The sequence below is a fragment of the Protomyctophum bolini genome (genome assembly GCF_963924005.1).
Source record: "Protomyctophum bolini genome assembly, chromosome: 3".
Classification (NCBI taxonomy): domain Eukaryota; kingdom Metazoa; phylum Chordata; class Actinopteri; order Myctophiformes; family Myctophidae; genus Protomyctophum; species Protomyctophum bolini.
Genome location: NC_137864.1, coordinates 4,887,930 through 4,899,722, shown reverse-complemented (window position 1 = coordinate 4,899,722; position 11,793 = coordinate 4,887,930). Strand labels below are relative to the sequence as shown.

The following is an 11,793-nucleotide window of genomic DNA, read 5'->3' as shown; positions in this document are numbered from 1 at the left end:
AGACCATGGCAGAGGCCTTTTTGGGGCGGTTCTGGACAACCGTGGGTCCGACCGACTCGACACCGCGCACTGTACTCCCTGTGGTGGTGTGGGACGAAGCCGTATTTAGGCATGCCCAAATATGGAGTCTTGCCCAGGCAGAGGCCTTTTGTGGCAATATGGAGTCTGGCCCGGTCAGAGGCCTTTTGTGGCGGTTCTGGACAACCGTGGGTCCGACCGACTCGACACCGGGCACTGCACTCCCTGTGGGGGTGTGGAACACGCGTGTCGAATTTTGAAGTAAGTGGGACGAACGGTTCTCGAGTTCCGTGGATTACAGACGTACAGACACACAGGGACTACTTGGTGCATTCATAGTTGGATGATGTCACCGCTACTCAGTTGTACTGCATTTATTGGGAAATGCCAGGACACTAAATCAACCGGACAATAATCTAATACTCAGCTGTGATTTAAGCTCATTTGGCATCATGATGTCATGTCACCGGCGCTGCTCAGTTGTACTGTATTGGGAAATGCCAGAACGCTAAATCAACTGGACAATAATCTAATACTGTCTAATGCTGTACTTAAACTCTTTTGGGGTCAATCAATAGAACACCACTCTTCCTATGCCACTGAATGTGGAACGCCCTACCAACAGCCGTTAAGAAATGTGAATCCCTAGACTCCTTCAAAACCTCTCAAAGAGCACTTACTGCAATTCTAAACTGGCCCCTGTAAAAGTGTTTAAGTACCCCCCCCCCCCCCCCCCCCCATACTGTACATGTTTTCCCTTCATTTCTAACAGTGTATATGATGATTTCCTTTTATATGTTTGCATAGAAGTGTATGCCTTTTAAATGTTGCCTGTATGCCTATAAACTGTTCAATCAATCAAACTCTTCATGTTCTAGGTCCAGGCCTCTACTGTGCTGGAGGACAGTGAGGCTTTGTTTGCTGAATTGTCCCTCCGTCTGGAAAAGACCAAGGCAGAGGTCAGACACACATACGCACACACGCAGCATAGTGATACTGATAATTATACCTAGATGGAGCGTGAATGATAATAACATTATATACATGCAATAGGTATTGTAAGTGATTTTTCATTTTTGTCAAACTGATCATAATAGCTCAATATTCTGTAATCATTGCAATATTCTGTAACCATTGTTATAGTGTTTGTTGAGCAACCAGGGTCTCTACAGCTCTTTACTACATTTTATTTTATTTTATTTTATTTTATTTTATTTTATTTTATTTTATTTTATTTTATTTTATTTTATTTTATTTTATTTTATTTTATTTTATTTTATTTTATTTTATTTTATTTTATTTTATTTTATTTTATTTTATTTTATTTTATTTTATTTTATTTTATTTTATTTTGACTCCAGAGCAACAAGTCTTAGCAACTGCTGAGACTTGACCGTGTCTGTGTCTCGTATTCTTTCATATGGCATGTGGAGGATTATTGAACAAATCAGTATTTCAGTGTATTCCTGGCTCCAAGTTTACTCGGCACTCCGTTTATTACCGTGTGCCTTCCACACAGGTGCGAGGCAAGCTGGAGGCCAAGGAGCGTGCCGTAGTCGGGCGCACCGAGAGGGACATCGAGATGATGGAGAAGGATCTGGAGGAGCTGAGGAGAAGAGACCAGGAGATCAGTCAGCTCCTACAGACGGAGGACAACACCCACTTCTTGCAGGTGAGGAGCAGAACTTGACACGGACGTTTTAAGAGAGTACGCTGCATGGAAATCGCTAAAAGTATCATCTCGGTTATGTTGCCCAATACCGTATCGAGGGTTAATAATAATGGTGATCTTACTTTGAAGTCATATGGCCCAGCTCTGGGACAGAGAGAGAGCAGAAGGATGAAACAAGGTTAAAAGCCTGAGGCGTGAGTCAGCATTGGCTAATGGAAAAAAAACCCTGAGCCTGGCTGCCATAGTGCTTTCTAAGGATGCGATAATGGAGGGGAAGGAGTTGTGTGGATCTAGCCCAGGGGTGGTCAACTTTGACGATGGAGAGGGCCATTATATTTCCATGCTCCCTCCAGATTGCATGCACGTCGTAGCAAAAATAGCCGATATACAAGTTCAAAACGCGTTTTGAACTTGTATATCTGCTATTTTTGAATTGGAATCCTGAAAAGTAATTTTAACTAAATACAAATATATTGGACATAAAAAAGACAATAACATTATTTGTAATACTACTCAGCAAGCTACTAATTTAGACTGTAAGTAATTAAAGCGGGTCATGTTTGCATGTTTGGAATTGTAACAGCTGAAATCAATAACATGTCAGTATTCTGAAATTCATCTGTGGGCCACATTAAGTGAAGGTGGGGGCCGCATGTGGCCCATGTATGATCTTCTAGATCTAGACAATGGTCTGGACCCAAAAAAGAAAAATCACACCCGTGTGAACTGTGAAGTGAGGGGCGCTATTATCATCGTACAAAAATTAAAACATTTAAATTGCGGCCCTCACACCTGTCCGCCACCGATCTGACTGATATGCCCATATATGGAGATCTCTGTATATGTCTGTCTTTTGACCCTTTTATGCCCATTTATGGAGATCTCTGTATCTGTCAGTCCTTGTCCCTTTTATGCCCATATATGGAGATCCCAATGTCATCAGTATATGCCTATATATGGGCATGCCCCCATTTGTTCTCATATAGATCCCTGATGTCATCAGTATATGCCTATATATGGGCATGCCCCCTTTTGTGCCCACATATGGAGATGACTGATTTGTTTGTTCCTGATGCCATGACAACACATTGGTTAGACAACACACTCCATATTTTGGTGTAGCTGCATTGAACTGTGAGCTTGTAGACTATTTGCACATGAAATAAGGCTGGTTAATTCCTAATGTTGATGTTTTTGTGTCCCAGATAGACATTAAAGGGGGGGGGGGGGGGGGGTTGTCCCTGGAACAACATATTTTCAGATGGGGGTCGGCGGCCAAATGCATATATGTCTGGGGGTCCTGGGCATGAAAATGTTTGAGAGCGACTGACATAGAAACATAAGGGTTTTTGTCAGAAAACTCTCCTGATTTAGAAGACATTTGTAGAATCTAAGCTGGGTCTAAAAATGGGTTTAATCTCCCAGGCGGCCCCCCTGCTGAGCGTACCTCTCACCATCGGCCGGCGCTCCAGAGCCCAGAGCCTGCCGACGTCGGAGGCCTTCAGCGCGGCCAGGAAAGCCCTGTGCCACCTGCGCGCTCGCATGGACGAGGTGTGCAGGGAAGAAGTGGACAAAATCTGTCGTGCCGGTAGGGGATATCATACTATAATTCAGCCAATGTGTGTGTGTGTGTGTGTGTGTGTGTGTGTGTGTGTGTGTCTGTCTGTCAGAAACAGTATATATACAATACAGACTTTTCAGTATGTTATACCGCTTGGTACAGCAAGCATATTTTCATGCCGATACTTTTGTATGCAGGCCTTTTACTACAGATTATTTTTATATTGTAAAAGAAAAACAAAATGACGGGTATGCATTATATGAATACATTGTCATATCAATTAATTTGATGATGGAATTAAATGTTCAAGAGGACCAATGTGCTATAAAAAGTCCTTTTTTATATAATCCTCAGTGTTATGTTATCCATTTGCACACTTTAGGGAGTTAATTTAAAATTGAAAGGTACTACAACATGCATTTTAAAACTATTTGTAATATTTAATATCATATTGTATGTATAACCAGTCCATAAAGCAGTTTTAGCTGCAGTACCATAATGTCCTGATGTGTTGGGGGTGCTGTGTAACGTGTATGCAAATAATTTTCTCCGATACACCCTCATTCCAGCCACTCCCCTCGCGTATATCTAGTGTGTGGCCGAGCATACTCATTGTTCAAAATGGGGTATTTGTGGGGATAGAAGACGCGTAGGGGAGCCCAAACAAACACAAACAAATAAAATAAAGAAAAGTTGCATTTCGTGCTGTAGGACCTTTAACACTGAGTCAGCCTCTTTAACGGCAGAATTACACATTCGCACACTTCACCACGCACATACAACGGTTCCACTGGCACCATGTTTCACGATTTATGAGGATGTTTCTCTACGTTTCCTTCCCAGTTAACGAGAGCGATGTGTCTGTTGGAGAGTGTGTAAAAGGTAAGCACATGAAACAAGACACACACACACACACACACACACACACACAGTACAGTAGACACAACCCTGTCAACCCTGACACTGTCAGCAGCAGGTGACCCAGTTTATCAGACTGAAGGCTTTAACATGGCATCTAACACCGAGTGGGACAGTAACATCAATTATTCATTCAGCTTGAAGAGGACAATGAGATTGTCCAGTACATTGTACAACACACTATGGCACACCTCCAGTTCATTTCAGCTCTGTTAACTTCTAATGTCATCATCATTCACCTATAAAAATATGTATTATTTATATTGCGATGGTAGAGCGCTGTCCAGCCAACACCAACTCGGGACTCCTGAATCAATGCCCTCCTACACTCAGGGCCGTGAGCTATACAGTGTTGTTAGCTAAGCTGTCACGCCCATTGTTATAATAATAATTATCATTATAAATGGGTTCCATCGCGCCTCAAGCCTAAATCGGGCTGGTCCGGTGCATCTCAGGAGCAGACACATAATAGCTGAACAAAGAAGAATCGTCTAATCTGACGTCATTCTTGCCTTGCACCCATCCAATAATTATTATTAGTTAGTACGTAGTAGTAGTAGTAACCATAGTAACAGCAGGAGTAGTAGTACTAGTAACAGTAGCTGTCACAGTAGCTTGTAGTAGTGACAGGAGAGACAGATACTTAGTGCTTCAGTCTCGCTTGTTGGTGCACCAGGCTCTAGCACAGCCGTTGCTGGCTGTGGTATAGTAGTCGTTGCTGGCATTATTTTGTGTCCTGATCCCATCATTTCCAGTGGCATGATGAAGAATTTCACCCACTTTTGTCATCTTAAGATGGGGCATAATAAACAAAACAGAAACCTGTTCCAAAATAAAACTTCATATGATTTTCCACCTATTCTTTTGTCATTGAGCCAATTCCCCCATTTTCTCCCAAACCTGGCCTTGAGAAAGGTGTGTAGACAAGCATAATGTCTCCTCCGAAACATGTGCAGTTGCCAGCCCGACAGTGAAGCGTTTCACCAGAGGGTGAAACATGTGAAGTCGCCAGCCCGACAGTGAAGAGTTTCACCAGAGGGTGAAACATGTGAAGTCGCCAGCCCGACAGTGAAGAGTTTCACCAGAGGGGCATGATGACGCATGCGGAGGAACACTAATTAAATTAAATAATAAAATGACACTAAATCTGGACAATGTGGTTGTAGTGATTTATGAATGAATTGCAAGAGTGAAAAAAAAATACTGCAGTCTCTCTCTCTCTCTCTCTCTCTCTCTGTCATCTTCATTTGTAGCCACGCCAGCGTCTCCGTTCCCTCTCTCCTCTCTGTCTCTACAGCCCACTGACCAGCGGATGAGAGCAACGTTCCTCAGGTGTAAGTACAGTAACACCTGTCAGTCACTCGACACCCTGGCTGTTTCCATTCCTCACATCTCTCGGAATCTTTTCATCCTTTGGCCTCCCCCCCTTCTGTCTTTTTCGTTGTCTCCTTGTCTGTTTTTCCACCTCTGTCTCCCTCTTTCTATACCCCTCTCTCCGTTCCTTTCTCTTCTCCATATAGCTCTTTAGTGTACGAGACACCTGAGAAGCCGGCTGGCTTTTTTTGTTGTTGTTTGTATGAGCCTCATCAATGATCGATGATAGGGCATCGTACTGTACTTATGACATCCGATCCCATTGTTGGTGGGGGGGGGGGGGGCATTCCCCAACGGATGCAAGCAGAGAGCACAGTATAGGGCACCGTGTTATGTCGTGTCAATAATTCAACAGGTCACACACAGCCAGATTAAGGCAGCGTGTGTCATATTTCCACTAGAGGCCAAATGTCAGCCACAATGCTTGGCCTGTCTAGGTGTCGCTATAGTTGACGGCAATAGCAGAGGGGAAATATGGAAACATAGTGATCTACCGGTACTGATGTCTAAAAGAAACGGTGTCTCTGTGATGCTTTTGAGTACTTAAAGGACAACTTTAGTTTTTTTCAACCAAGGTTCATGTTTTAGGTTGTTATTAGAGAAACTAAAAGGTGAGTGTTAATTTTCTTTCATTTGCTGCTTTCTTTTGTTTTGGGTATTTTAGCAGTTTTTGACAGGGGGGCGGGGGCATTCGAGCATGGGGCTAAGTATGTATTTCTTTACAAAATATTATGGCGATTTATTTTTTTATTATTTACCATAGTCCTAATAAACCCCAAAGAAATTACATCTGACCACAAAAGATAACAGGATCTATTGAATGTGACAAACTGACATATTGAGCCCTATACACACAGTATAAGCCTTCCCCAGTAGGTAGATCACATTCAGTAGATCCTGTGATCTTCTGTGGCCAGATGTAATTTCCTGGGGTATATTAGGACTATAGTAAATAATACAAAAATAAATCACCATAAAATGTTGTAAAAAAAATACATAGTTAGGCCCATGCTCGAATGCCCCCGCCCCCCTGTCAAAAAGAGCTAAAATCCCTAAAACGAAAGAAAGCAACAAATGAAAGAAAATTAACATTCATCTTTTACTTTCTCTAATAACAACCTAAAACACGAACCTTGGTTGAAAAAAACTAAAGTTATCCTTTAAGTTCCCACCATATTTTTGGGTTGATTTTGGTTTGAAAGTCCACAAATAGATTCTTACTGCTGCTGGCAGTGGCGTGCACAGATAGACACTAGGGGGTGCTAGAGCACCATCTGCCCTTGCCCTCTGGACAGCAATGTGCCCTTTTGGAAGAAAAAAAAATATATATATATATATATATAGACCATGATCAATTCTTGATAAAAAAAAAATAGCTTCTAATATATTATTTATGCCCCAAAAATCTATACATCTCACACTATTAAGGCAACCGGCCGGTTCCACGCGCTGTACACACGGTGCCCTTTTTTCACTTGAGCACCTGCCCTGTCTGTGCACGCCACTGGCTGCTGGATAAAGGGTAAGTGATTTGACGAATGTGGTTTCTCCAGTGTTCTGCTGGTGGGTGGACGTGTATGGCAGGCGAGTGGAGAGGAGGGCTTGTCTTAAATGTGTTGACTCCTCTTCATTCTGCATTATTCATAGAACAACAGGATGCAGGCTGCTCTGTTTTAGAGCTGTATATTACCAGTTGTAAATATGACAAATTGTTAGTCAGAGGTGGATTTCTGCGTTTCTCTCCCTTTGGCTTTTAGGCAATTTCTTTGAACCCATTTCTGCTCTCCGATTCTGACCCTAATTCTCTGTCGCTTCTGTCTCTCCCCTATGTTCAGTTTGTACATAACATCTCGCAATGCCTGTGTGTAAGCAAGCTGTATCTCAGCGCTTATCTGCAATGATCATTCTCCCTCTGACCCCATCCTTTCACCATCTTCAGTCTCCTCTCGCCTGTCTCTCGACCCGGACACGGCCCACCCCACCCTGGGTCTGCTGGAGAGCCCCCAGCAGGGGGTCCACTGCGGCGAGGAGCCCCAGGCGTACCCGTCCCACCCGCAGCGCTTCGACTCGGTGGCCCAGGTCCTGTGCCGCGAGGGCCAGTTCGGCGGAGCCAGCTACTGGGAGGTGGAGTGGCGCGGCGGCGGCTGGGTGGACATCGGCGTCACCTACCGCGCCATCGGGCGCAAGGGCGGCGGCAAGCCCTGTCTGCTGGGGCGCAACGACAACTCCTGGCGGCTGCGCTGCACGCACGCCGGCTACGCGGCCTGGCACGACAACCGCAAGACCACGGTGGCGGCGCCGCTGTGTCCGCGCATCGGCGTGTTCCTGGAGCGGCAGAAGGGCGCGCTGTCCTTCTACGGCGTGTCGGACGCCGTGGTGCTGCTGCACACGTTCCGCTGCCCGTTCTCCCAGCCTCTGTACCCGGCGTTCCGCCTCGACCTGGACTCCACGCTGCTCATCTGCCCCCCCGAGGCGGGGAACGGAAACCCGCCTTAAAAAGCCATTCTGACCTGAGATCAGATTCTAAAAATGTCTTGACAGTTTTTCTGAAAAAGCGATGTTTCTATGTCAGTCGTTCTTCGATTTTTCAAAAAATAGCAGACCTACAAGCTCGTAGCGCGCCACTCGGTGGCGCGCTATGAGCTTGTAGATCTGCTATTTTTCAATAGCTATAGCATAACATAATGCTAACACCAAAAGGGGTTCCCGCCCCAAATTGGGTTAACTGCAACTCTCCTCCAAGACCCTCTCTGGTTTCCACTAGGACGGAGGAAGCGGATGGTCCGCTCTGCTTTTGTACCTTTTTTTTTCTTTTTTTACAGGTCAGAAAGAAGCACCGAAAATGAAACATTTGTGTAATGGTGTACCCAGGGTGAGGCCAATGTGTCTGTCCTTTCTATATATTATTTTTCTTCGTCTCCCTGTCATTCGTCTCCTCATCGGTATGCTCTTTCTTGTTTAGCATAGGACAAACTAACACATTTTGGTGTCTTGACAGTGCTGTATTTCCAAACATTTCACTGCGGCCATGGATCCTATGGAGGTCAGTGAAGTCTGGAAAGGAGCTCCAGTTCTAAAATGATTTCTCCCCCAAAATGTAACCTAGTTGGCTCAAGTGTCAATCATATTTCCCAGCTCTGATCAGTATACATGCAAGATCCAATCAAGAAACTAATTTGGTGAAATTGCAGGATTTTGAAATGGAATATTACATACGTATAGAAATTATCGCAATTTCTCCATATCTCCATTGTGTCAAACATGGAAGAGGAAATAACCAATCCATGGGAGTCTCCATGATGATGTTTTGTTTGATATGAAGATGCAGTGATTATGGTATCCATAATTGTAAGCATGATCGGGTGTGCCAGGTTTGCTGTGAACATGGAAGTAGGAGACTAGAGAGCTTATATGACCTATCTATTCTGTAGGAAGGAACCCTGTCTGGGGACATTTGTGAAGGACACAGATCCGCTATAAACTGCTTAATACTATTCCTTGATTACCTTAATACAGTTCTGTTATAGAGTCCGTTATAGAGTATGCAGTGTCTGTGAATATGCAAAAGTCACAAATACGTATCGCTAGTGTCGAAGAACACAGCTAGCGGCTGCATAATTATGCTAGTCATCGCGTTAAAATAGTCATTACCATTCGAGTTGGGGAAACCTCACTTTTTACAGTGAAAGTGAAAGTAAACCTTCCTGGTAGCGACCTCAGATGAAATGTCGGGTTTAGGGTTACAGTGTTTTGTTTTGTATTTGATACCCCATTGCCTGCAGCACCGAAGTCTGACGTGACTTTCAGTAGAGGGCGCCAGTATACACAGGTTCATGTACTTTTTTTTATTTGCATTGAAATCCCCATAGGGGGATTTTGGGTCGCTTCATATAAGAACCGTTTGAAAAGTAAACCGATCATTTCTGTCAGGGGGCGGGTGGCTGTGCGTCGTTAATGATGTCCATTCATATATGATAACAGCCAGTTTCTGGAGGAAATGGAATTAATGTAGCCGCAAAAGCCTTGAAACTACAAGGTTATATGAAAGCAATGTCGCTGCTAATATACGTCACGCCCATAGGCGGATCTAGAAATGATGGGCCCCTGGGCCACCGTCATGCAAAAGGCCCCCCACCCCCGTGGACCTTTTCTTTTTCTTCCCGACGTGGCGCACACTGTCTACACGTGTATACGCATAACATTTATGACATATAGGCCTGCGATATTCAGATTTACAGCAAGGCATTGCTTAAAAAATAATAAACAGCCAAAAACTAAGCCAAATAAATGCAAACCGAGGGTTTAAACACACAGTAATGTACCGTATCATGATGGTTTTTGGACTTTTGGGGTTATTTCATTGCCACAAATGAATAAGCCCATTGTCGATAACAGTGACAAGGACCGTGTTTGTCACTGTTATTCACGTTACCCCTTTTTGGGGGGGGGGCCCTGAGCTTGAGCCTCTTCGCAGTCACGCGGACACTCAAGCTCAAGGCCCCCCCCCCCCCCTAGCTCAGGGCCCCCTGGGCTTTGGCCCAACAGGCCCGTCGGATAATCCACCCCTGGTCACGCTGTCAACACATTGCGTTTCTGAGATTCATCGTTGACGTAAGCTCAGCTGGCAGAGACTCGACTCGTAGTAACCACGAAACATTAAATATCAATACAAAAAAATAAAAAACGTATTTAACATGTCAGTTTCTGTTGTGCGACGGGCAGCTGCAGCCACCCCGCCTACCTGGAAAGTCTCTGGGTTGTTTAACTCGTTTCTAGCGCTTACTGTGTTACTCTTTGGGTATATTTGTACATTTCCACCTTCAGTCGATGCTTCATATCCATATGACTGAAAAATAAACCAGCTTTTTCAAACACAGTTCTTATATGAAGAGATCAAAAATCCCCCGATGGGGATTTCAATGTAAATAATAAGTACACGACCCTGTGGACTGGCGCCCTCTGACAGTGACGTCAGGACTTAGGCGCTCTATAGAGCGGCGCAGTCCCTCCCCCTTTCAGAACAACGAACGGCCCAGGAAATGAAAACGCAATGCATTTCCCCATAGGCAGTTTTTATTTAATTTATTTAAAGACCTTTTAAGCGTCGTATACGAAGCCAACTCTTGTTGTGTCAAGAAGAAAAGAAGAAAGAAGAAGAAAAACAACAAAGAAAGTGTTGTAACCTGCCGTTTTTTTCTACTTTCTAATTCTTTGTTTGGCCCGAAATATTGTGTGTGTTGTCATGATTTGTCACGACAAGAGTTGGCTTCGTATACGACGCTTAAAAGGTCTTTAAATAAATTAAATAAAAACTGCCTACGGGGAAATGCATTGCGTTTTCATTTCCTGGGCCATTCGTTGTTCTGAAAGGGGGAGGGACTGCGCCGCTCTATACCAAAATAATGTTCTTGAGATGGTGCTAATTAATTCAGAAGATTGTTTATTTGTTACCAAGCACTGTAAAAGGCCTTTTAGCCTGATGAGACAACTTCCAATCAAGCTCTAAACATCAAAACGATGGGATGTTTTTGAGCCCTGTGAAATGGCATGCTATCGTGTAGATGGTACAGAAAACAATCTTTCACTTAAAGATTTCACATTTCATTTATTTTGTCTTTCTTTTATTTCTCCCCACTCTAGCCTTGGCCAATTACAGGGACTACACTATGTGTGTATACTATAGTCCCTGTCACTGCTAACTCGTACTGTTTGCTCTTGGTGAGGGTGTAGTCAACCACATCTCTTCCGATACACATGGAGTATTCAGCTGACAGAAGCCCCCTTTCCATAACGCATGTGGAGGAACACACTTATTATCCCAACCTGTATACGAGTCCCTATTGCAGTCAGGCAGTGAGTATAAGCCTGGGACCGAGGCTAGGCGGTGGCAGAGAATGCTCTCTCCTCCGCCAGCTGGCTTCTCATCCACAAACACGGCCAGGTGCGTTTGTCTCCACGCCACGGTGGTGCACATGTTCTTTACCTCTGTGCCATCCAGGTACCGGGATGTAGCATTTTTTCAAACCAAAGTTTACCTAGTGCTTCATAGGTGCATGGGGAAGATTATTTGAAATGGGCTTTGGAAGTGAGTGACATTGAAAATAAAACCTCTCCTTGTTGCTCATTAACATGTAAAGAGATGCACTTCTTTGCCATAAAAATGCATTTGCACACATGACAGCACTGCATTATAAAAATGCCGGGTCATAGCATTTAGTTAAATTGTAGCATTTTCTTAAACCTTCGCTTC

General features: G+C 44.0%; 1 protein-coding gene across 1 annotated transcript in view; it reads left to right on the top strand.

Moving 5' to 3' along the window:
• Positions 1 to 9,947, top strand: part of LOC308311266 (E3 ubiquitin/ISG15 ligase TRIM25-like) — a 14,032-nt gene extending 4,085 nt beyond the window's left edge. Inside the window, exons 3-8 of the mRNA XM_080757913.1 lie at positions 897 to 977; positions 1,538 to 1,690; positions 3,116 to 3,278; positions 4,095 to 4,133; positions 5,423 to 5,503; positions 7,483 to 9,947. Of these exons, the coding sequence (XP_080614039.1) occupies positions 897 to 977; positions 1,538 to 1,690; positions 3,116 to 3,278; positions 4,095 to 4,133; positions 5,423 to 5,503; positions 7,483 to 8,039 (1,074 nt within the window). The 3' untranslated portion in view covers positions 8,040 to 9,947. The remainder of the gene's footprint in view (positions 1 to 896; positions 978 to 1,537; positions 1,691 to 3,115; positions 3,279 to 4,094; positions 4,134 to 5,422; positions 5,504 to 7,482) is intronic.
• Positions 9,948 to 11,793: the final 1,846 nt, after the last annotated feature.